The 25502-nt window shown below is 40.0% G+C and overlaps 2 protein-coding genes across 5 annotated transcripts in view; one reads left to right on the top strand and one right to left on the bottom strand.

Annotated features, from left to right (window-relative positions):
- On the top strand, positions 1-16876 carry LOC110369956 (MLX-interacting protein). Of its 3 annotated transcripts, none has more exons than XM_021325620.3 (17): positions 1-472; positions 3270-3376; positions 4775-4848; positions 4944-5069; positions 5152-5308; positions 5396-5491; positions 5573-5746; positions 5916-6212; positions 6381-6766; positions 6852-7028; positions 7380-7578; positions 7833-7951; positions 8275-8445; positions 8720-8847; positions 11973-12096; positions 13791-13920; positions 15157-16876. In XM_021325620.3, exons 1-17 carry the CDS (start codon positions 180-182, stop codon positions 15279-15281), a joined length of 2883 nt encoding a protein of 960 aa, XP_021181295.3. In that variant the 5' UTR covers positions 1-179; the 3' UTR covers positions 15282-16876. The 3 variants fall into 3 exon arrangements, with proteins under 3 accessions (XP_021181295.3, XP_021181293.3, XP_021181294.3); XM_021325618.3 differs by having other exon boundaries at positions 2-472; positions 7833-7966; XM_021325619.3 differs by lacking the exon at positions 1-472 and adding an exon at positions 2672-3222 and having other exon boundaries at positions 3308-3376; positions 7833-7966.
- Positions 16245-25502, bottom strand: part of LOC110369955 (ATP-binding cassette sub-family C member Sur) — a 15973-nt gene continuing 6715 nt past the window's right edge. For both annotated transcript variants that reach the window (XM_021325617.3, XM_049839280.2), the window contains 16 exons: positions 24768-24919; positions 24269-24513; positions 23451-23666; positions 22620-22768; positions 22419-22535; positions 22235-22308; positions 22029-22156; positions 21602-21757; positions 20978-21199; positions 20533-20690; positions 20110-20305; positions 19582-19801; positions 19235-19359; positions 18864-19155; positions 18377-18585; positions 16245-17987 (listed from right to left, as the gene is read on the bottom strand). In XM_021325617.3, coding sequence (XP_021181292.3) covers positions 17841-17987; positions 18377-18585; positions 18864-19155; positions 19235-19359; positions 19582-19801; positions 20110-20305; positions 20533-20690; positions 20978-21199; positions 21602-21757; positions 22029-22156; positions 22235-22308; positions 22419-22535; positions 22620-22768; positions 23451-23666; positions 24269-24513; positions 24768-24919 — 2806 coding nt within the window. In that variant the 3' untranslated portion in view covers positions 16245-17840. The remainder of the gene's footprint in view (positions 17988-18376; positions 18586-18863; positions 19156-19234; positions 19360-19581; positions 19802-20109; positions 20306-20532; positions 20691-20977; positions 21200-21601; positions 21758-22028; positions 22157-22234; positions 22309-22418; positions 22536-22619; positions 22769-23450; positions 23667-24268; positions 24514-24767; positions 24920-25502) is intronic.

The following is a 25502-nucleotide window of genomic DNA, read 5'->3' on the forward strand; positions in this document are numbered from 1 at the left end:
TATTGGATTTAAATAGCAACATTAGCTGTCAGATGAAAAAAACAATGTGTCTCTGTGAGTGTGAGTGATAAGTAAAAATATGGACAAGTCCAAAAGTTGATAGACCTTTTATCAAACGTAATTCAAAAGAACTTGAAGGAATTACTTCTCTGACAAACATCTAAAATCATCCCATCAAAATGAACGAGGTTGAGAAACGGCAGCCCCGACCAGAAAAGGAGACTATACACTCGGGTCACTTCATGGTGTCACATTTTGAAGCAGAAGCCCAAGACGACTTTGACGACTTGGTTACAGTTCCCGATGAAGATGAGAAACAAAATGTTCAGAAAGTTACGGCAGTGGCCACTTACACAGTTGCCGGGGCTTTGAAACCCTATACACCTGATAAAGAGGAAAGTATACAGCATCAACAACTTTCTATAGAAATATCTTTAACAAAGTTGTTCAAATGTATGACTTTGGCGTATAGGTAAGTCTTCACAAACATATATTCACGTAGATGATTATAGAATAGACATACTGGAGCTGTTAATTGGCATTGATGTTTTCCTGGTACATGTTTAGTTAGTAGAACATGCTTAACTTACGTTTCCAGTACTGTTATTGCATACTTATCTAAGTAATCATAAATCAAATAATGTTACGTAGATTTCGAATCTAAGCCTATGATTATTATAAAGTAAGTAATTAATTATTTTCAGAATAAACTTTGCAACAAATTTTACACAAAAAAACCTGCTATAAGTTTCATATCAAGGTTATTATGATATATTATTAATTATAGTAAAAACATGTTATCAGTAAAGCATCAAATGTTCTTTAAAAATAAGGAAACAGTATGTTTCCATTGGGTTTAGCATGCAAAGATAAGAGGAGGTCATCATAGTCCGTACAAAAGACACAGGTCATATGCTGAGATAAGTCAGTCTATGAATACTTACTTAGTTATAAATAAATTACTTTTCATTTTATTTATGCTGTAGTGTCACTTTACACTATTTATGTTGATATGTTAGGAACCTTACTCCAACCTTGTGTATTAATAGTAAGTACTGAACTGTACATATGACAATACTCAATAATACACATGGCATGTTTTTACAACATAATAACAAGAGCAATTTCCAACAATGGTGGCTATCGGTAACCTAAAAACTAAAAACTTATTATAGGTCTAAGATAGTATGTGAATTAATTTACAGCAAAGAATGTTACTAGAGTTACAGCCTTTTTAGCGCCCCACTGCTGGGCACATGCCACACTGGGGTCTCAAACAGAGAAGGATTGAGCATTATTCTCTATCACTGCAGTAACTAATGTTAGTAGAAAACTAATAATAACTCAAAAAAATATTTAAATGAAAAATAATTATGATAAATGAATTATTTTTTGTATTGAAAAAGTTGTAGTAGTTAGTAAATGAGGGTTATTTGTCACAAAAGATTTTAGTTAATAATCTTAATTAGATCACATTACCCATAAAGGATCACTTAAAAATTTCAAAATATGATGGACTTATTGTATGAATTTAAATTATTCTGTTAAATTAGTTACTTCCTACCTAATTAACTATTTGCATAGTTAATGTATGTAGTAAGTTTTTGTAATTTTGTATTCACAAGTTTGAGTATTTTTCCATTCCAGTGGTAAACATTAACATATTAAGCCTATTGCAGTATGTTATGTGTTGAGCCTACTGGGGACTCGATGAGTTTCATTTTGATTTATAACATCTTCCCTGTCCCTTTAACATCCCTTTTACAAAGAATATCAATTTTGCCATTTTATAACGAAACCTATTGAACATCAAAATTGGGATTTGTATTCTTAGAAAAGGATTCAACACTTATGTCAATACTACTTTTACATTAATTTTATAATATGTAAAAAAAAATGAAATACTCAAATAGTCAGCATAGCTTAGCTGAAACCAACGGAACATTATTTGTTAGGAATTCGTGAGCATGATCTGAGAGTTGCGAGTTTATGTAACTTTGTAATTTTTTTAGTACTCCTCAGAAGTGGTAATCGTTTGTAGTATTAGCTCGGCGTACCGTGGGGCTAAATACTTATTCATTGATAATACGAGTTACTAATCGTCGTATTTGTTAAGCGTTAAATGAGAATGCTCTAACACTGTAGCAGTTTATTACGACACCTCGAAGTTTATCTTTAGTTCATTGATAAACCTGAAGGTGGTTTTTATATTATAAACGAGTGTAAGTTCACTGGAAGAAAAACCACCGCTTCCTCACGGCATCCATACCGACACGAAACAACCGATGTAAAGGAAATCTAAAAATCTTCTTTAATTGCGTGAAAAAATTTGCCCAGTCTTCCTTGGACAATATCGTTTCTTAGAATGCGATAACGGACTATACAATAAAGCTAAATAAAGTGAATTTGGGAGATGTGGTAATAATTAATTCAATACCACACGCAACTATGGACCTTGGTGAAGATGTAAACTGATGTGCGAATGCACATTATCTTGATAAAACATAACTTTTCTTTGTAAGACCGATCATCGAGTTTAACCGATAGCATGCGAAGTCGCGAATTTACCAAACGATTTTTTTTTGCCATAGTCGTCTACGATTTGATGGCGTGATTTATTGAATTTGAGCCATTAGGTATAGGTTTATTATCACTCATAGTTAATCGAAGCAAACACGCAAAACGACTAGGGCATCATACATAAGAATATGTCAATTTTGCATACAAGAGCCTGCTACACCGGTTGATGCAAACATAATGTATGTTACAGCAAAGTGCGTTAAGCAATACGTTGCCATTCTTTCAAGCCTGCTACATATTAAAGTTGATATCAATATCAAATTTATTGTAACAAATTGCTTTTCTAATTTACCTTCTGCCTTGTATTTGTACAAGTAGAAACAGTTGATAAGATAGGCTATGTTTCTTTCTTATCAAGCTGTTATTTGCAATAAGCTTAAGATCACATATTGATAGTGATGCTGATAACCAGCTTACCACTTGATTGTCTGACAATTTGTTTCCACTGTGCAGCACAGTTCTACAATATTGTCTCCACCTTTGACAAATATTTATTTTTCTTTTTTTGTAATAATGGATATTTTAAATTATTCCAAAGTTAAAATGCTTCTCATTAGTTCAAGGACATTTATAGTTAACATTAGTATGATAGTTAATTTATGTAACATTAGTTTGTGACTGGGTGAACGCGGGAAGAGCATGGTGAGTTGATATTCTTCTAAACATATTTTATGTATTGTTTTTCTCAGACAAAAATTAACCTCGCCTAAATGGAATCGTTTCAAAGGTATAAAACTCCGGTGGAAGGACAAGATTCGACTCAACAACGTCATATGGCGGTGCTGGCACATGCAGTGTAAGTGCTCTAAGTTTTTTTAACTATTTGAACTTTAGACATTTAAAATATTCAAACATAAAAGCTTAATATTTAAATATGAAATTATTGATTCAAAATGATTTAAATTAAGTAAGATTTTGTTACTATTCATGTTAGTTTTCGAAGTGGTCTTCTTGCCTACATAATTGTTTTATCACCGTTACTATCTACCGATGAACCACAATATTCTGGATCAAACTGGTTAATAGAAATTGAATAAAAAAATCATATTCTCACACTCGCTCTCGGCGTGATCAGTTTCCCAGTGTTTGAATTTAAAATGGTAATTTTATGCTAAAACTGTGATTTAGTCGCATGGTTTATGCATAATTACGCTATGGGCATTCGTGTTATGTATAATGTGTCACAGGTCTTAGATATAATAACTAGAAGTCTTTGTAAAATGTACAAGGAAAAAAATCTAGGTACGAATCGGTGGTATCCAGCAAGCACGCAATGGCCGCGTGGTAAAAGCAATATTTTGATAATGATACTATGTTACTTGTACAAGTTTCATACAAATAGTTATTGTCTGGGAGACTAAACACCTGTACATGTAGCTGCAAATAGCTGGGATCACCTACATAGGTACAAGGAGATAACGATAACCCCGAACTGGACATTAAAATAAAGACAAGGTTGATTTATATTTGATTGCTGCTGCCACGTTGATATAATGCAATATTTAGGTACATTTATTTAAATAAAATATTTTTGTTCCACTGGTCAACTCAGTGATTCTCTTGGACACCGATAGATATTGTGGTCTGCTAACTTATTGATTAAGTTGAGTTTTTTATAAACGTTGAGTAGAAAGTGATTCCGAAAGCTTTGTTTGCATCTTAATGTAGAAGTAAATATACAGAGCTGAAAAGCGTCACGTGAAAAAGATTTACAAATTGTTGTCAAGTTTTATTCGACTGCATATAAAATTATTTACTGTCATAAGCCACGCCCACGCTTTGCATGTTTGAAGGCGTGTCATGTATTACGTCGATAAGTATGTACATTTTATCGTATTTATCTAGTTGAATAATAAATTAAGTAAGATACAGAAATGCTTTACAGATTTATGCAGGGCGCAGCTAGCATCTTGTCTATTATATTGCCGATATCTAGGATATTATGTAGGTCAAATTATTAAATAATCTAATACATATTTGTATACATTAAGACGTTCTTATGTAACTATTCAAAAAAAGGACTGTTATGTGCTTTATTTATTTTTATACGTTAGTGAAAGGTGCCGTGATGTGGGTAGCGAAATCTTCTATTTGACCCGAAACTCGGAGTTGTTGCAATTTAACGCGGCTATTTATTTTATGGTATAACTAATTATATTTAATTAAATAAAGAATTATAAATTATTGATTACAGTTATAAAGAAACAAAACACATTGGTTTGCCAATTCGCTTCCCCGCTTGATGTTGACACACACGTTAAACCAGAGGTAACAATTGTTAAACATATGTTTATTATTTAATTTATTAATTTTCTTATAAATGAAAAATAACTCCGTTTTAATTCAATACGATATATTTTTAGGCAACAATTTTAGAAGGTAAATATTGGAAACGAAGAGCAGAAGCGGTTATAGCAGAATATAAAAAATGGCGCAAGTTTCATATCATGCGACTCCTTGGAAAAGGAGACACATCCGTTCAGGACACGGTAGGCAACATTTTTCATATTTTCCATATTATTTAAGAAATTAAAAAAGCTAGATAATGTATTTATGGGATGTTTTATTTAGATATCGGACATGGACACGGTGGAATCGTTCTCGCAGTGCAGCGACCTTGCAGGCAATATGCTAACAGACGAGGACTATCTCAACTTCATGACTGACACACTGTTCTCCACCATCAGCAGCCACCAACCCTTCGCCTTCCCAGACTGCAGGGAAATTGGTAAACACACCTGTTCCAATATAACTTGTATATGATACTTTTTTTTTTTATTTGTCAGGGTATCTCAATAATTAATTTCATTTTCAGCTAGAGGCGCAAGTTTAGCAGATTTCATTCAACCAAGTTTAGGCCCTCTGCAACCTAATCTGGATGATTTTATGGACACATTGGAACCGCTACAAGGTATGTTATTATCCACATTTTTATGCAATTTACTTTTCCATCTCAAATCTTCATAACTAATGTGTTGCCTATATGTTTCAGATTTATTGACGCCTAGATTGTTACCGCCAGTACCGGAGGAATCGGCGTTAACGTCGGAGGAATCAATGTACCGAGGTGGTATGTCCGTGGACACGTACTCCCCGCAGAGTTTCATGAGCAGCAACCAGAGCAACACCGCAGTCACGATGCCGACCAGTCAGATGTCTTTGCACGGTATTACTATTTATAGTGTCACATTACACGATGACGCATGGCGCGCTTCAAGCGCCAACCGTATCAATGTCATAAAACTGACAGCTCTTTGTCATCGTGAAATGCAGAAAAATATGAAGAGATAAGTTTGTACTGTTGTTCAAAACAAGTAAATAATTTGCAATTTTAGGCACCAACAACAATACTCAAATGATGGCGATGGCAGAGCAGTCGATAAAGAATGAGCAGCAGATGGGAATGTACGACAACGGGCGGCTGTTCACGCAGTCCGAACTACAGAACAATATGATGAATGCTCAAGAGATGATATCTCCATATCAACCGATCACTTATGAACAGCAGAACACGGCACAGTCAGACCAACAAATGCATAATGTTTACGTTGGAAAATCGTCTAGGTTACAATATGTTAATACTCCAAAAATCGTTACGCAATCTGAACCTTGCTATAATAAATATACAACAGGTGAGTTAAATCAAGCAGCATAGTGCTGAGGTTGCTACTAACAATATACATTTGAAAAGTTGGAATAAAAACTGAATAACACTTACACGAGTTTCTTACTTGGCCACTAAAACTATCGTTGAACTGATCTGACTGAAAACACAAACATACTGTATGTTATATTTACAGGTGTACCGCCATCACAAACTGCTCCGGAAACAGTATCGTTGCTGCAGCAGCCATTACAGAATTCTAAATACGCTTCAACTATCGTGATACAAGGGCGGGGTGGGTACGCCCGAGAGAAGCCCAGACAGAGGGTGTCTCACTACTCAGGCCAAGTTCAGAACAATCAGTATCAGAGTTACGGCCAGAGCATGAGTCAGGGCGGGCCGCCGGTGTCGCCGCAGGGCTACGAGTCGCGCTCCGTGGGCTCCCGCCAGGCGTCGCCGCAGATGCAGTACTTGCAGCCGAGTCCTGTGGACTCGTATAAGGCGAAGAACGTGTCCTCCTCGGTGAATCCCCGTTCGTTTAAGATGCCTTCTCCACCACTGGTTCCCGCTACAGCTCCACAGGTAGGAATTGACCTATATCTATTTTAGAGAATTATTATTATTTGGTTTGGTATTAAGGTTCAGTTTCGTCCTCAACTGTGTATAGATGTCGAGCGTGGCGAGTTCGAGTGGCGGCGTGGTGTCGCGCGTGAACAAGGAGCAGTTCCGGTCGCACAGCCTGCCGCTGGGCTCGCAGCTCAACCCCGACTGGAGCGTCAGCACGCCCGCGCCGCCCGCGCCTGCGCCGCCCGCGGTCGAGGCGCCCGCCAAGCACATCGCCAGGGTATGCCTGTTTACTACATGACACATTCTGCCAGGACCATCCGGACTGAAAACATATTCCCGCGCGCAATCCCCGGCGTAATTGTTCCATACTCTAACGACCTCAGCTCCTCCCGCGATTGTCCGAGCATCGAGCTTCTCAAGTATTGAATTGCTGACGTAATGCGATTGAATGTTTATATTTATCTGGGCATACTACAAGATTTCCTTTATATTCACCAACAGATGTCTATGGAAGTGAAGAGTGATTTAATCGCTCGTATCCTCGTGCAATGAAATCTCGGCAAACTCTCGAATGATTTGAAACGGTAAGTGCGGGTGTACGTGTACGTACAACGTTGACAATTTGCAGGGTCGCGAGTCGAACCCTGGCGGCATTCGCATTCGTTCACGTTCGTCGTCGAGCGGCGTGGCGGAGGCCGCGGCCGGCGGCGGCAGCGCGGGCCCGGCGCCGCCCGCGCGTCGCCCGCCGCCCCTCACCAGCGTCGCCTCCGAGCCCACGCTGCCGCAAGCTAGCGTAATGCTCGCGCAGCTGCTCTCAGCGCAACACTGTCAGTCTATTTGCTACATTATTTTATTATGTCACTCGCTCGCACGATTTTTAAGGTTACAGATCGGATTAAATTCCATGAAACAGCTAGTCATGTTTCTTCTATTGTCCTTTTGTCTCGCTCATGACAAAGTTTTCACTAACCAATTCTGCATTATTACAGAACATCCTTACTTTGTTTAATCCGGTCTGTACTCTATATAAAGTGCCTGAAGAGCCCCGCGGTCCACTGACCTCATGTTTTTACTTTTGCAGCCCAAAGCTTGTACAAGCTGAACAGTTCGGAGGATGGGACTGGGTCGGACCCCACCAAGTCTCCGATCAGGCGAGCGCAGCCCTCGCCTATCGGCAGCGATGTCATGTCGCCGCATCACGTGAGTAACTGGGAGGTATGACGTAAAATGATGGTAGACCGCACCGTTGAACTGTTATTATTTGATACCTGGTTGTATTTTCTGGCCAAGCCTATAAAGTAATCACATATGAATGTCCATTTCAACTATTCCGCATATTCATCGATTGTATGTACCTACGATTCGTCTCGAACCTACTGTTCTTACGGTCGAATTACGATACGATTACGATTCTGGTGTAGAGCATCAAGAAAAGTCATTTCGGTAACTGTCTTCCATGATGTATATAAGTTTAGAGTGAACTCTTCCTGGAGTGGTGGTCATTAAGGCTGTGTGTTGTGCAGTCGCTGTCGCCGCCGACGTCGCCGGGCGCCGGGTCTCCCCGCGCGGGCAGTCCGCGGGAGCCGCGCCGCACGCACTTGCACGCGGAGCAGAAGCGTCGCTACAACATCAAGAACGGCTTCGACACGCTGCAGGCTCTCATACCGCATCTTAATACTAATCCCGCCGCTAAGGTTTGTTTACTAATTACTGCTGTGTATAAATATTTTGCATTATTCAAAGGATGTCAATTATTTCGCCCAGATATCAATAAATAGCAAATAAATGAGTATAAGGCATCGTATTGATATCAAGAAACTTAATTTGGAGTATAACGCAATATTTTACTCCGATATTCTCCCTTGTCAATAATAATGGACTTCTTCCGAGCAGAAACACAGTTGAAAGTATCAGAAATCTTTTGTATACAAAGAATAATTCACTAAATATAATTGTACTTGTATTTAGATAAGTAAAGCTGCCATGCTACAGAAGGGTGCCGAGTATATAAAGCAGTTGAAGGCTGAGAGGAATCAGATTAAAGAGGAAATGGAGAGCTTACGACAGCAGATAGAATGTTTGAACAATTCCATTACGTACGTATTCACAACATTATTTAAAAGTAGAATAAAATGTAAACAGGAAGGGATTTTATTATTAATATATGCTACTCATTTAGCAACAATGACTTCACCTCGGTGATTGATTGCAAATCCGTCTATTGCTTATCGCGTGACGTCACGAGGGTTTACCGATACTTCCCCGCCCATCTTTAACCTTCTAATGTAATTTATTTGTTTTAATGTAAATCTGTTTTAATTAACCATCTACCTACACAATGGAACTGTTTTTTCTTTTTAATTTACAAATTGAAATGTTCAACGAAATACTTTTTCGTTTTATGTTGCATTTTGTACAAGACAACATCAGCATGTTCTAAATGCTGAAAGCCATTTAACGCCTCGCGTACGCGTCGTACTATTTTGCGTATACATATTGACCATCGTGAACTCACTTTTAGTAGCCAAGTAAAAAGCTATACTTCTAAAGGACCAATTTCAACGACTACACAAACGTCAGTTTTTCAGTTTTTGTTTTATTTACGGAAATCCATCCCGCTCACTCACCCATTCAGTCCCTCTTACTTCCACTCATTCGTTTAGAAATATACATCAACTTTGACACATCTCACTCGTTCTGTACAGTTCATTTAACCCCTCTGCTCGACAAGATTTTGACATATGACTATACCGTTGATTCGGCGGGATATTTTGAATCGCGACATGGAAGTCAAAAATTTGTACTAACTTTCAACACATGAATTCTAAGTCCGTAATGCCTGATTAGAAGTATTTTACCTATAACTTTAGAGCTCACTTATTTGACAACAACGTGCAAAGGTCAAATGGGGTCAGTTAATTCAGAAAAATATAATAATTACGGTGTTTTTAAGTCTATCGAAAAGTTAGGCATTTCAAATTTGGTGAAAACTTACCAATAAATAATCGCATCACTTTCTCAAACACAACACAAACGTCATATTTATAACATTTTCAATCCATTGTAATACATTTCGTGCACTTATTTATGTTCAATAACTAAAAAATCAGCACATAAAATACACAATAAAAATGAACAATATTTACAAGATCAAAGTCACAGACAAGTAGAGTTTGGAATAGAGTTTTTTTTTTTTTTTCAATCATCGGTGTGCATTCGATACCTAAATCGGATATTTATTATAAATAATCGAATACCAATTTTATATATTTTTTTTAATAGCAACTTATTTCAATTTTATTTATTAATTTTAAATTATAGGTTCAATTTGTTTTTGTTGTTAAGAAAAAAGATACCTATTTAAGTTTTATGAAAGTTTTTAGCATTAAATTTTTATATGTATTATTTATTTTGGTGTTGCGTCATTCGTAATAATTTTTAACTTTAATTGAATTTTTATTACCTATTACGGAATTTTAATTTATTCTTATATTATTTCTGAACAATTCTAAGATTTTTGTTTCGGCGGAGGGTAAGCCTGCTCATAGAGGTATTTAGCCTACTTCAATCGATCTCAGTGGCGTGCACTTGGAGAGGCCTATGTCCAGCAGTGGACTGCGATAGACTGATGATGATGATAATGATGATGAGGGTAAGCCTGGTGTTCTGAAATATAATGCAATTTGTAACTACCAAAGTAATGTACTTATTTGATGATGAGAAACAATAATAATAATTGATTGATTTTAAAGTCACCAAATATTTTTAACCGAATTTGTTATTAGGTCCAGGATCTGATGATGGAAACCTTGAGAAATCGAGGGCAACTCTCGAAAATTGTAAGCATAGATAAGGTTATAACTTGACACTCAGATGTATGTCTGATAACACTATGAAACAGTAAAGGTTTGGAGCTGACCTGATGATGGAGACCAGAGAAGGTCGAGGGATCTCGACAACCGAACTTCTCTCGTCTCCATCTCCTTCACTGTTGCAGAGGCCTCGTAAATACGAATAATATAAGCACAAACACGAGAAAGTTTAAATATTCAGTTGTCGAGTTCCCTCGAACTTCACTGGTCTCCATCATCAGTTCAGCTCAAAACCTTCACTGTTGAATAGTGCTACCAGGCAAACACCTGAGTGATAAGATTTCAACCTATGTATTTCTGCAACTTTCGAAAGTCGCCCTCGATTTCTCAAGGTTCCATCATCAGATCCTGACCTGATGATAACGGGACCACCTCGGAAGTATACGCTATCAAACAAAAAAAGAATCATTAAAATCGATAAATAAATGGCTGAGTAATTGCGTAACAAACATACAAAAAAAAACGGTCGAATTGAGAACCTCCGCTTTTGGGAAGTCGGTTAAAATAAGTCGGCGGCGGCCATCTTTCCATCTTGGACCAGCTTTCGATGAACAGCGAACTATTTGCCCTTTCAAACAATGAAATCGTCATAAAATTTTGCGATAACTACACCTAACTACGGCTCTCGTCAAATAGCTTTGCCGCTCAGTTAAAAAGTTGGAAGTAACGAATCGCCATTAAGTTTGGCAGGTCTACAGGAATCCTGCACATAAAACACCCGAAGAAATAAATAAGTCTTCATTTGCCGTCTTCAGAAACCCTAAAAACCGAAGATTTTTTTATTCCGGCTACAACGTATTTTCTACCACTGATTTTCTAGCATTTTTCAAAATAAATTAAGTCATTTTACTTTTCCTAATTTATTTTCAGATTATGGTAAGTACCTATACAAAAGTGCAATTTAGTAATATTATAATATAAAATTATTAAATCGATTCTTTATTTTAACGAATCGGATCATTCGATGCAAAACTTCTATCACCGTCGCCATCTTGTCTATGCGTCTTCAAATTTAAAAAAACAACTAATGTAAACAAACATGGCGAGTTCGATCAGAATTCCCGGTAATTACGATTGGATTTTAAAAAGGTATATTTCTAACGGGATGCTAAATATGAAAGGTTTGAATGCGTAAAAATAATTTAAATTTATTTAGTTATTTTATTTAGTACTCACAAATGTGGTTTGATTGGAAAGAAAATAAATATGAGCGTAAATAATTAGGAAAGTGTATGACTGATTCGCAGACCCCAATTGGGGTCTAAACCGAGCTTACGGTGACATTGATGTTCAGACCCCGATTGGGGTCCGCTACGGATTTGACGGTTAATCCCACATGTATGTTGCAGTAACTGCCACTCGCTGCTGCCGGCGACGGGCGCGCCGGTGTCCCGCGCCCGCTCGGGCCGCCTGCGCGAGATGTTCGCGCGCCACGTCGCCAACCGCACCATGCAGAATTGGAAGTATTGGCTGGTATCCTTTTCAAAAAAATATCATCATAGACACACACTACGTATTTTTAAACAACTTAAAAAAAGGAGGTTCTCGATTCGGATGTTAAAAAAATATGATCACAGACACACACTACGTATATTTTATCCAACTTTCCATATAGAAGGTTCTCAGTTCGAATGCGTCTAAAGTCGACATCTCGTCCTTATTTACGTAAATTATTAAAATGTGGTCCTTAAAAAAATATTTTGTGTACATCTATCTGATAATTTATGGAACTAACTTCATTTTCAAACATAATTTGCAATTGTTGAAGATTGGGCGTAGGCTTATGTTGCCTTTTATATACCTAGCAGGTAGCTATAAATATCATAATGTACTTTACATAGCAACTGTTTATCTTGGAAATTGATTGTTGTGACATTTACAAGATGTCGCAATGCCATGATATATAATCTTTTGTGTTCTGTATGAAGAATTTTTTATTTTTCTTTTAATTTACCTATATAATGATGTAGTCCAAGTTTTCTTTTTCTTTCGTATGTAAGAAATACTGAGAATTCAAACGTAAATAAATATGTTGAACGGTCAAAGTAAATAAATAAAAATACACAAAGCAAAAATTTACATCGATATCGATAATTATGCTAATCGTTTACGTGACAGGACATGGTATTTTCCATTAATTACAAATATATCTTTTTGTAACACATTGCTACAACATACATCTTATCGGCCATCTGCGAAAGGCTATGGAAGAATTCCACAACTTCTATGAAAAGCTCATAGTAAATAGGGATCATGTGTTTAATGAAACATTTGATAGAGCTTTGTTTATGTTTGGCTTTGTTGACACTGGAACATTGAGTCGTAAATATCTTAAAAACTGTAAACAGTAATTAAACAACATCTGAAACGGTTGTCCTCTGCAGTGTTATCTAAAAAATCTCATCCTGTCATAAGTATACAAAAATAATCGTCACGATTGTGGTATTTATACATTGCCTCGTGGTAGTTTTGATAGCTCAGTACGGCTGAGTCACAAAACATGCGCCAGCCACTAGGTAGTCTCGTGAGGGCTTCCGATCAAGGACACGAACATATCTTATCGTATGATCGGCCCAGACTTGCACTTTTTTACTAATCATATATTCTACATTGTCGTAATATACCTCAGTGCGTAAATGATAAATAAACGATAACGGCAAATATATGCCCAGTTCATAAAATGTTATAAGCTCACTTATCACGTGTACCTACAATTTATCTTCGCATCATGGGTTTTATTAGATAACTTTGGAGTGGGTTTTCTGTAGGCGTGGGGCAACAAGTGAATTCTTGTTTACAAACTGAGTCAATGAGGATGTCAAAATGTCTATTTTTCTTACCAACTTCTTCTTCAACATAACGGAAGAATAGAAATGTAAACAAAAAAGGAATAAATCAGTCTTGCTTTTAGATAAGCTAAGATACTAGACACATACTTTTCTCCGGTTGATGAAAACTTTCTATCACTGAAAACTATTTATCACAATCTTTGCACTCTATTGTGGTATCCCATACGGAACCTTGGTAGGAAATTTCGTCAATTTTGTTTCGTAGAAAAACAAGTTATGATTGGTAACCTTTACTGTTATAATAGTTTCGTATTCGAAAGTCTTATAATAATCGTAGTATGTTCGTCGCTCAATATATTTCCTGAGCCCGTGGTACAGTTCAGCGTAGTGAGCGCGGCGCTGGTGGAGTCGTTCAGCGCGTGCGTGTCGTGCAGCAGCGCCGCCGACCTCGTGCGCACCACGCTGCTGTGGGCCGAGCAGCACTGCTCGCTCGTCGAGATGCGACCAGGTAACTTATAAATATATACCATTCTATATGTATGTACTTCTAAACATGTATCCGTCTTACCACAAAAACTTTTAAACGTCAATTGAAGACTTGTCTAAAACAATGTCAAATTATGACGTTGACATATGGTTCATTTTGCACCCACAATTTTTTTAGTCAAGTGTAAAACTGATGTTTAAATTTTTGTTGTAAGGCCAATAGAGATGATTTTTGTTTGTGCCCTGTAGACTCTGACATAACTGAAAAACTATTTCACTGTTGGTTTAGGTCTAGACGATCCCCTCCCTCGAATAACATAGGCTACTTTTTCTCTCGAGTATGGGATGAAATTCTCTTGGATCCGGGTGAATCCGTAGGCAATAGCTAGTTTATCTATGAATAAGACAAAAATACAAAGAAAGTACCTATATACAGATATTCATCCTGATACCACAACCATATGGCTATTATTGACGGATATAAGCGAAATCTAGCCGTTTGCCGATCATCTCCAGGAAGGTGTTGGCAAATAGCCAAACCAAATAAGCCTAATTTATATATTATCTCTAGAATATGGCATTTAATTTTAGTTCACCTGATACTGAACCGCATAGCTGAAGGCATGGGTCGGATAGCTAACTATAAATTTTCAAAGCGAAAGTTCTCTTTCCCCCCGTCTAACCGAACCTGACACTGAGTTTTGGTTTACATTGCTTGTTGTCAAGATCTCAAGACATGTAGTTGCCGTCAATAATTTGAGATAAGGCAATGATTTATCGAACTAAATGTGTCCCAATTAAGCAACGATCATCTGATGCAGCTTAAACATCGGACGGTGTATTCGCGTACACCGTCCGATGATTAGTTCAGTCTTATCTAAAGCGATAGACAGTGAAGATAAGTTCAGGTGTTTGACCGCTTTAGCAGATATAGACCGATAAGCTTGAGAGGTGTTTTCCAAGAAATATCTAATGATTGCTTCTTCAAACCTTTGTACATCTTCCCAGTAAAACAGGTTGGTCATTTCTAAGGATGTTTTGAATTATCACTCTCACTTGTCTAGCTTTTTTGCCAACTCGATTGGGGTCGGCTTCCAGTCTAACCGGATGCAGCTGAGTACCAGTGTTTTATAAGGAGCGACTGCCTATCTGACCTCCTTCCTCAACCCAGTTACCCAAGCAACCCAATACCCATTGATGATACTGCTACTCTATAAATGACTTAAATATTAAGTTTTGTTTGTTTGTTTGTGTGCAGCGGTGCTGAACTCTTTGCGCGTGCTGTGCACGACCACGGACATCCTGACGAGTCCGGAGCGTCTGCCCGAGGAGGCGCGGGCCGCGGTCGCCGCCAGCGCCGCCGTCAAGACCGAGCCCACGTAGGCCACATACGTTCTAATCTCGACAATTCGCTAGCGAGTCGTCACTATTGAAGTTACAACAGCTAATTTCCCTCAGTGACATTTAGGGAGTCGGCGAAGTTAGTGTCAACCTCGATTGGTAGCCGGAGTGTTGTGTCGATCCAGATTGTTATTCGGCCGCAAACAAGTTGAATATAAATAAATATTAAGCAACTTAAGTCACGTTTGCATGGAGGCCATGTGCTCATTTATTTGTATTCAACATCTTTCGGCCAATGTATTTATGTGTATCGATCTACTTTTGCCTAAGTTTTAACTCTGCCATTTACTGTTTGTTAAAATACCTCACGTTAAACATGATTTTGCTGTGAAGTTGTTACTTTGTGGGAATGATCATAATGTTTCAGTTTTTTTCATGTAGCCGGGCGTTGCTTTTGAGTGGCAAATATTTTCTACTGGTCTCATGTTAAAATATTCACGTTGATATCATTTCAGCTAAACTTACTATTATTCTGACTTGTTTAAACACTGCCCGGTATCAAGTGTAAGCTTATATCTAAATTGTTACCTCTTTTAATGTGATTTTCGGAGTTTGTGTGAGAAATTTTGGTGTAAAACGATTTAACAAAAAAAAAAAAAGAAAAAATATTATTATATTTTGGTCACGATGTTAAAAAAAATATTTATATAAAATTTAGAAAGGGATTGATGTAAAGGAACGGTAAAAGTTAATTACTTATGTAGCATCACAAAAAAGAAGAAATCGTGTATTTTAAATACACATTTTATGTGAATTGTACAACTGCGGTCTAATTAATATTTTGAACAGACACCACTTATTATGTAAATTCTAGCGGAGCGTCCGCTGTCTATGTTGTGAAGGTGAAATTGAAGTGTCCTAATCTAGTGCCTTGTACGTCGTAGATAATTCAATTGTTGTTATAAACATACATAGTCGCTTGTTGTTCTCTCGATGTTTCTTAAAGATTGAACAGAGATGCACGACACTCAATTAATATTGTCACATATTGATGGTCAGTTGTTTATTGTAGTTTGCACATTCGTGTCTGTTGCGAATTCCAATATTGTCTTTTAAAATCTAACCATAAGACTCAAATCATAAGACCTCTAAGGGTCCGAGGCTCCTAATATCGGCTGTAGTAATGGCCGATGGATAGGGCGAATGAAACGAAATACTTTTACCAAAGATATAACAGCCGTAGAGCGCATAGTTGAGTGCGCAACCATGTTGTATAATATGTGGCCGTCCTGTCCGATATCACGTCAATACCAATGTAGCTCGTAAGAAACAATGAATTTATTGAACTTGTCGAGATTTAATTTAGAATTGTCTAAGTGTATTTACGTAAGTACTTTAAGTAAATATTTTTATATTGTGTGAAAACACAAATGTTTTTATATAACTATATATAAATCGGTGCCAACGTAAATATTGTTGTAATTTGTTATGTAGTGATATAATTTTATGAAGTATCGTTGACTGTGGCAGCACGTTGTCGTTTGTTGGCGTCGGCGCTGCGCCTGCGCCGCGCTCGTGAGCTTTAAATGAGGTTAAGTGCAATTGTTGTTCTATTGGAAATACAATCTGGAAACTAATTTACTGCTGTTTTAATTATCATTTATTTGGAACAAACAAGGTACAATTGAATAATAAATTAATACATCGCAGTATAGTCACGAATACAAATCTTAATTTTATTCACTCCAATCGTTCTCTTGCTTCAACAAGCCGATGCCGTACATAACGGCTGTAAACAATGTGTTGTTAAAGAGCTCGCAGATAGATTCAATGTCAACTTCTATATTAATAGCTGAAATTCCTTTAGTGTCAATTGATGTATTGACCGCGTTTCACGGCCATATAATAAGGAATAAATACATAATAATTTGTTTAATAGCTAGCCGTCATACTAGACCATAAGCTATTCATTAGGGTTCCGTACTTTAAGGAAAATCAGAAGCTTCATAAGATCACTTTTTGTCGAAATTATGCTTACTGGCATACATATTTAAAATGTTTCATTTATATATTTAAAGCTCTTGGTTTAAGTATACCAGATTTGCCATACATTAAAACACTGGGAAATCCAACTTTATGTTAATAAAATATCGAAGGGTCTATTCACTAAAATACTGGTCATTTGAATACAGAATGATGTTTTCTTATTCATTAGTTCTGTCAACATCAAATATTTGCGCAGTCGCCGTGCCTCATACTTCCAAGAACAGTGAATGAGTAACTTCACCTTGTCAAGTAAAGCCTCCTTAGTCAGTGCAGAGAGCAGAATACAAATTCTCATAATGGATATTTCGTATATACTCTTGTATACACTATATATCGTAGCCACTCTGGTTAGCTATGTACCTAATCGGCTAACTTTAGACTCGTCATGTACAGTTCTCGTCAAATAATTTTCCCGCTCAGAAGTCAGTCACGTGACGCCTTGCGAATGCGTTTATTAGTAGGTTCTGACGGAACCTCACCCTAAAGTCACTAGACCTTCTTCGGAGGGGTAAAGTTACTTGACTGATTAACCAGGCCTCTTATAGAAGTAGGTTATTAGTTCTGTCGTTGAGCCGCAGCAAGCATTCTTGCCAGTCGAGAGGCTGGCTGCGACAGTAGCGTGGCCACCGCGCCCTGCTCAACGATGCAGCCGCTGTCCAGCACCACGCCGCGCTCGTAACCGCGCACTGAAGAGATGCGGTGCTGGAAATGTGAGCCGCTTAGTAGGTACTTTTGCAGTCATACCCAATGTTCGTGGATCTAACTAGGTAGGTGTAGGTAGGTATAGAAAGAAGTCAGTAGATAAGTAACTAATTAGTGGTGAATCCAAAATCTTCCCTAATAATTTTATAATTAATAATTCGTTAATCTCCTCTCTTTTGTCTTAATTGTTTTATTTCGATTATTGCAGTTCTTTATGTCCGTCTCAAAAATTAAACAGGTTTTGCTTTGTAACTGAAAGTTAATTAAAACTCTTGGGTAGGGCGTGCTCCATGGATTTGGGTGGTCCAGGTTTTTAGCCACCATTTTGGCAATCTATACCAAAATGAACGTGAAACTACTTTAGGTAGAAGCAATGGTTAGATATTTACCGCGACAGTAATAATAGTAGTATGAGGTGCAACAGCAGCGAGAGCCGAGAGTAGGGCTCGCTCCGCGCTGGCGTCGAGCGCGGCGGCCGGCTCGTCCAGCAGTAGTGCGCCCGCCAGCCGCGCGTGCAGCGCCGCGCGCGCCGCCGCCACCCGCCCCGCGCGCCCCGCGCTCCAGCCCGCGCCGCCAGACCGCGAGCACACGCTGCACTCTGCACAGACCGGTGAGAACGGTGAGCAGTGAGGTAAGGGGCTTGTGGAGAACTAGGCCAGTGATCTGATCAACTTAGCTAAAATTTTCCATCGAAAGTAATATTGCTGACTATTCTACAGTATTTTTTGTGAACGGCAAAAGCTCTGAAGTTACTAGGTCCTTATATCAAATATTGCTCTTCAAAAATGTCATCACACTTGCAAGATTCCTAAAACTAAGTCTTCCAGAGAAGAACGGACAAGAAGCTCCATAGTCACGGCCATAAGTGTCACATACCCAATCCTGCAGGCTGGGCTGACACAAAGTCGAACAGTCCAACTGCTCTCAGACTGTGCCAGATCTCTTCGTCAGTATGTACCGCAAGTGGGTCGAGGTTCTCCCTGAGCGTGCCGGAGAACATCGCGGGGTCCTGTGGCACGAGCACGACGCGGTGACGCAGTGCGCGCAGCGGCACGCGCGTGATGTCCTCACCGTCGATGAGCACGCGGCCGCTACTGATCGTGGTAGCTCCGGCGCAAGTTAGAAGTAACGTTGATTTTCCACTGCCGCTTCTACCGCAAATTGCCACCTGATTTTTAAATATTTACTTTTAAGTTCTGGCAAACATGTCTTGTGGTCTAGGAAATTGATAAATAAGACAAAGTTACCTTTTCACCAGGAGATACGGTAAGATTTATATTCCTAAGTATCGACGTAGATCCTGGTTCATGCTGAATGCTGACGTTTTCGAATTCTATTTTCCCGTTTCTCTGCCAACCGACGGGTATGGGACCTGAAAAGTTAAATTCCTTTTGTTAACTGGTAAAAGGTGGTGCAAGGCAGATATAGTGATGGTGACACCAAAGAAGTTCATGCAGTCCCTGACATCCTCGGAAGGTATAACTGGGTGTGCCAAAGCTACTATTTTTAGGACCCGTGTCACCCCAAGAGTACCTATTTTCCTTACAAATATACTTCAGTTGATGAAAATGCTAGTTAATGGGAGTCTACTTACAGTCATCCCTATAGTCTTCTTGCGGCACATTGGTGTCGTCGTGCACGCGTTCAAGTGCTGCCAGTTGCAGATGCAGGTCTGCGCGACACTTAGCCAGGTGCGCGAGGTAGGCGGGCAGCAGCAGAGCGTAGGCCCCCGCCAGCCCCGCGCTCGCGCCGCCCCCGCCGCCCTGCAGGCATACCGCCAGCACGGCGCATACGCACCCGGCTCCCACTAGGTCCTGTAACATGTTTAATTGAGTATAATGTACACATCATTTGGAAATAGGTAGGTACCTAGTCTTCCTCATCCTCATCCTCCGAGCCTTTTCCCTAGTCTTAAATTACGAAATTATATACTTACCGGGACTTATTGCGCTTATTGGGCTTACCGCCACGGAGGAACATGAGGAAGATTTAATGTAACTCCATTTTTCATAAATTGTATTTAGCGCATTTCTCTAGTCTTAGATAAGATCCTGCGTTGAGTGAAATGCTTAAAAGTTAGTGTGCTAGGTTAGTTAAATATTGAAACAAGTGAATGTCGTACCAGTGTGAGTCCAAGCCAGCGGTTGGCGGCATTCAGCAGAAGCAGAGTGTTGTGGTTATTGTCGAGAGCGCGCTGGTAGGTGTCGCGCATGCGCGGCTGCAGGCGGCCGGCGCGGATGGTGCTGCCGCCTGCGCACGTCTGAGCACATAGCGACACCACGCCCGCCGCGCTCTGCGCCTCTGCGCTTTGCAGCTCTCTGAAGTCACAAATATTTTGATAATTACTGTACTTTCTTAAAGCAGCAGTAACAAACAAATATATAATTGACCTGTAAATAATTAAACTATAAGTTAAGCTGAACGAAAGTAATGTTTCCGCCTGATTTTGTTTAACTATTATAGCGCTGATCCGACACGCTAAATTCATTCTCCGCGTCTCAAGTCCATTGACCGTTCTGCGTTATTTTACTTACTACTCATGTACCTAGCGTTACACAGATAGACCGACTGCAGGAAGAGGTAGCACAGCAGCGCCGGCACCGACGCCAGAAGAGTCCACGGCGCGATGACCGCGTTTACCAGCATAGCCGCCGCACATAGTAGAGCGAGCTGCGCCCAGCGGCTGATTGCTGTCGGGAGTTTCTGTGGTAAGTGAAGTCATATTTAGTCTACTATCATTGTCACGCCTGATCTCTCTCCGGTCGTGTCAGATTGCCGTCCCATCGGGCTATGAGAGTGAAGGAACAGTGAGTGCACAAATGTGTCTGCGCAAATGCTTCTGCACTGTAATAATTATGTCCTGCTCAGTTGGCTAATCTCCTTATATGAGAATAGCCACCATAAACGATAATCGGCTAGGAGGACATCATCATTATTAAATGAGGTGGCATTGCGAAAGGGGGAAAGTAAAATCTTGTCTTCTCCCGTACCTTATCGATGACTAAAATATCTGCCGAGAATCGATGCAGTGTATCTCCAAGGGGTGCACTTCGCAGATGGTGCGGCGGGGCTCGCAGCGTGGCGTGGAGGAGGCGCTCGTGTAGCGTGCGGCGTGCCTTGGCCGAGGCGCACGCGTTGGCCGCCTGCGCCGCGCCCGCCGCCAGCGCGCCGCCGCCGCACCACATCGCGTATGTGCTCACCCCACTCCATGTCTGAGGATATGTAAATCATAGTTGGTATGTTTATGGACGATTTACGGTTACTCCGGTCACCAATCTGTGGCAGCCTATCAGAAACTTATATGATAGATAAACTATAACATACAGGTCTCGGATCGCAATATCTGGCTGAAATTATCAGCAGCCTGCATCTGGCAGATAGCATTAAATATCAGATAACTAACTGATACTTTACCGGTATAAATGAATTCGCTCCGGGAAAGTATCGATCCATTGTAAGCATATTAGAAATAATTTATTGTAAAAACGGACTTCTTAACAAAGGGATATAATCATAATTATCACAATTTCATTTTAACAACTGTTATTTCATCTAGAAAGTTGTTTCGTAGAAAGTACGGCATATTATCCTACTTAAAAATACATTAGCCACACCTGCGAGTCAGTGAGCTGTGTCTCCTTGCTTTGTGACGTTGTGTAGGTGAGCCAGTAGTCGGCGGCTAGAGCGAGTGCCTGCGCAGCGGCCGCCGCCAGCCAGTACGCGATGCCCCACCATCGACACGCTTGCGCGTACTCCCACCAAATAGCGCACTGGAAATCAAATAAACAGTTCTGTTATACATTGCCAATACCATTCAATATAAATTCAGCGGGCCCAGCATGGCGATTCTATCTCTATTCTACCAAGAAACGACAAAGCTCTTTTCTTCTTTTGCCTTTGAAACAAAAATAAATGTTAAGAGATACTCTTTAATGAAAGAAACTTTTAATTCGGTGCAGGGTTAGTTAGCTACCTAGTGCAGTTTCTCATTAAAGTAACTCGTGGTTGGTAGTGCAAGGTTTGACCTAGAGTCAGACTAACCTCGTTAACTTCTTCTACTTTCGGTACCGTGTCATCTTCATCTACAACAATGGTGTTGTTCGTTTCGATTCCATTGGAGGTCAACGAACTATATGGCGTTGTGTCAACCATAGAATCATCAACGACATCTGAAACGGATTAATTTTACATTATTTTTCGGACTTTTAACTCTTACGTATATACCTAGGAATATAAAGCGTACACACCCCTATTTTCAACATCTTCCATAACGCCTTCGGAATCTGAACTTATGAGTCTGCGTAACGTTCTTGGTGTAAACCTGTAAAAATAATAACCTTAATAAGTACGTACAAGGTATTATGACTGAAAATTAACATCATCTCTTAAACTGAAAGATATTTCTTTCGCCAGAGCATATGAAAATCTAACCTGTTGAGATTACGAGGTGCCTTGGGCCGTAACCACCGCCGCAGCATGCTGGCCTCTCTTTGTAATGCTGCGTTAGACTCATCTGCGCTCACAGCTCTTCGGACATCCGGTCGCCATCTGATGATTAGGAAATAATAAATATCGGATTTAGTCTAACACGCCTTATGCTATCTTATGCTTCTGATAATAAATTGAACTCACTTGTAGTTGTACATGGAAGGTGGCGGGGATGACAGCTGCCTGGAGAGTGCTGGTCGAGGGTGTGAGGACACGCGCCGCCGCCAGCTGCCCACAGCGCAAGTTGTCAGCTCCGGCAGCAAGTGCGCGCCTGCTGCTTCGCTGATGCCCACCTAAGTGAGAAACAAGACCCGTTGGTGAAGACATGCTCTATTGTGCTCATATTCTCAGTGGAAGAAGGTATGTGTAAGTACCTTTCAGTATTTCATGAGGAGCGGGTGCCTGCTTTTTATTCAACTTTATAGTAGCATTCGGCGATCTAACATTCAAAAATTTTGGTTTCCCTTCATAGCGATTGTAAAGCAAGACAGTCGGGACATAACTAGTAGGTAAATTAAACTACTTATGATTAATCAAATAGGGTCACGTTTTTCGATGTGTTAATCTGATATTTCAAAACATAGCCATTGTCCAAATGTTATTCCATGTGAACGAACTCATTGTCACATAAGTTTTAAAACTAATAAATAATAACACATCTGTTGCATGTGCTCATCCGTATCTAAGAATAGGCCGGTAAAAAACATGCCATGACCTCATGGTCGTACAAAATGTGAATTTAATTGTACCTAAAAACTTCTTATTCGGTATCATTTGCTAGAAATAGTTAATTGGTTTTATTTAGGAAACTGGCGGAATTGGTCGTCATTGTCTTTATTACATCGCTAGGGCTGCCATCCGTATCAGTTTCCTCGGATCGTCCCTAGATCCCATTGATTGAAAGATCTGTAGACTTCTCGTAAGTCAGCAGGTCCTAGTTCCCAGTATACTTCAGTGTTCACTTAAAGTACTTACCGTGGTCTCGTCGGAGTTGCACCTCTGGAAGCGGGCCCTGCTGAGCGCGCGCACGAGACGGGAGCGCTCCCGGGCGGCGCCGCCGGGCGGGCCGGCGCCAGCCCGCGCGGCTGCCGTGCGCGCCTCGTTCGCCAGCCGCGCCCAGCGAGCCAGCGCGCCCTCGCACGCCGCGCCGCGCCCCACGCCTGATACACGACCTCCTTCCATTGCTATTATCTGGGAACACCCATGACCCATTAGGTAACTGCATCTGTTTTTTACCAGGATCTTGGTCTACCTGACCCACCATAAGCTACATTACAAAGGTTGAGTTAAGAGTACGAGCGAATAAATGAATAAATATGTAAAAAGTTCACTCAAGCGAGTAACTTAATTGTAATGCTAACAGATATTAGCATTAGTCTCTTCTGGACATGTAGACAACCTAATTTAATCATGCGAAAAGTGCAAATAATTTTCAGCACATTATTACTTTGTTCATGTGAGTTAGGATTACGATTAACCAGGGTTTTACGCGCTGTTAGCCATGCATTGCGTGCCCTTGAATGATTGAATAGGAAAATATCTAATACGTAAGTATTTAATATCTACCAATTCATATAGATTTACCAGGAAGTAAGTATCTTGCTTCCGTGTAAATACGCCTACAGCAATTGCGACTGTTGATATTATTTGTTCAAATGTGTGAGCGTGCGTTACGTTACCATGGGTTCTTTTTGGATTTACCAGAAAGGTGGCAGAGCATGCATTCATTTAAATCCGCATAATTGCCAGGCTTGATCATATGATTGCCTTGTTTGTTATGACTAGGCACCTACCAAGTCGGCATAATGTAAGAGTTCGAGTCTGTTGGTGGCGACGAGCACAGTGCGGCCGGCGCGCGCGGCGGGCACGAGCGCGCGCATCACCAGGTGTCGGGCCAGCGGCGCGTCCAGGGCGGCCAGCGGCTCGTCCAGCGCCAGCAGCTGCGCGCCCGAGTACAGCGCGCGCGCAATGCACACGCGCACGCGCTGCCCGCCCGACAGCGGCGCGCCGTGGCTGCCCAGCCGAGTCGCGTCACCCTCTGTTTCCAAACATTCATAATCACTGCACATACGACACATCATACACAATTGTATACTGGCCTGCATATCTATCTATAAGCATAATAATAACCATCATTGTTCGATCGTTCCAGATTAATGATTTCATTCGTAACTGTATACACGTGCTCCGATTCATTTGCTGGCAGTTTGATTGCATACACTGTACGTTGTTTAATACTTCATTAGCCATAAGATCTTTAAATAACGTTCGATGTATAATCTACTTTCTTGCCTGGTAAAAGCTGCAAGTCGGGTCTCAAACCGGTCGCTCGCAAGACGCGGCCGTATTTTCTCTGGCACCACGAGCTGTCCATGACGATGTTGTTACGCACCGAGCCCTCCAGCAGCCACGGCGGCTGTCCCGCGTACCACATGGAGCAGTACCTACCCACAAACAGATCATAATTATGATGCCATACTTACTGTATCTCAAACATTTATTGCTTTAACTCTAAACAGTATTTTATGCTGTTCAAACTGTTTGTATAACATACTAATTATGAAGTCGTGAGCTTGTAAATAGTTGAAGATATATTATGGCAAATAATATTGGCATAAATTAAATACAGGTATGCCAGTGGACAGAAGGTAATGTAGTGCCGGGTTATTTATTGCACACAATGATGTTGAATCTGTGGCTTACCTCGGGGTTATGCCTTCGTTTATTGAACGTTTTAATTACAGAATGTAATTGTGTGAATTGAAGCATTGTGTTTGGTATTTGCCTGTCGGTCACCAATTAAGCTATGAGATACGAACAACGGCAATGTTTAATTAAGGTAATTAGTTTCAAATTGCTACTCTATTTTCGTTTATGGGTAGAAACATTCCATCAGTTCTTGTCCCGAGGGAGTAGTTAGACTTCTACGTTAACTAGCTATGTGAAGTGGGGCTGTGTCTGACATAGAAAGCTGAATGATCCTGTTCGATTAACAGGAAAAGTTTTTATGGTACCTTCCGTTATCCA

The sequence above is a fragment of the Helicoverpa armigera genome, chromosome 9, assembly GCF_030705265.1.
Source record: "Helicoverpa armigera isolate CAAS_96S chromosome 9, ASM3070526v1, whole genome shotgun sequence".
NCBI classification, from domain to species: domain Eukaryota; kingdom Metazoa; phylum Arthropoda; class Insecta; order Lepidoptera; family Noctuidae; genus Helicoverpa; species Helicoverpa armigera.

Coding starts and splice junctions, on each gene's coding strand:
- LOC110369956 (XM_021325618.3), top strand. CDS start 180: ATGAACGAGGTTGAGAAACGGCAGCCCCGACCAGAAAAGGAGACTATA. Junction 5,747..5,915: donor CAGTCAGATGTCTTTGCACG/GTATTACTATTT, acceptor TTGCAATTTTAG/GCACCAACAACAATACTCAA. Junction 12,097..13,790: donor AGAATTGGAAGTATTGGCTG/GTATCCTTTTCA, acceptor CCCGTGGTACAG/TTCAGCGTAGTGAGCGCGGC.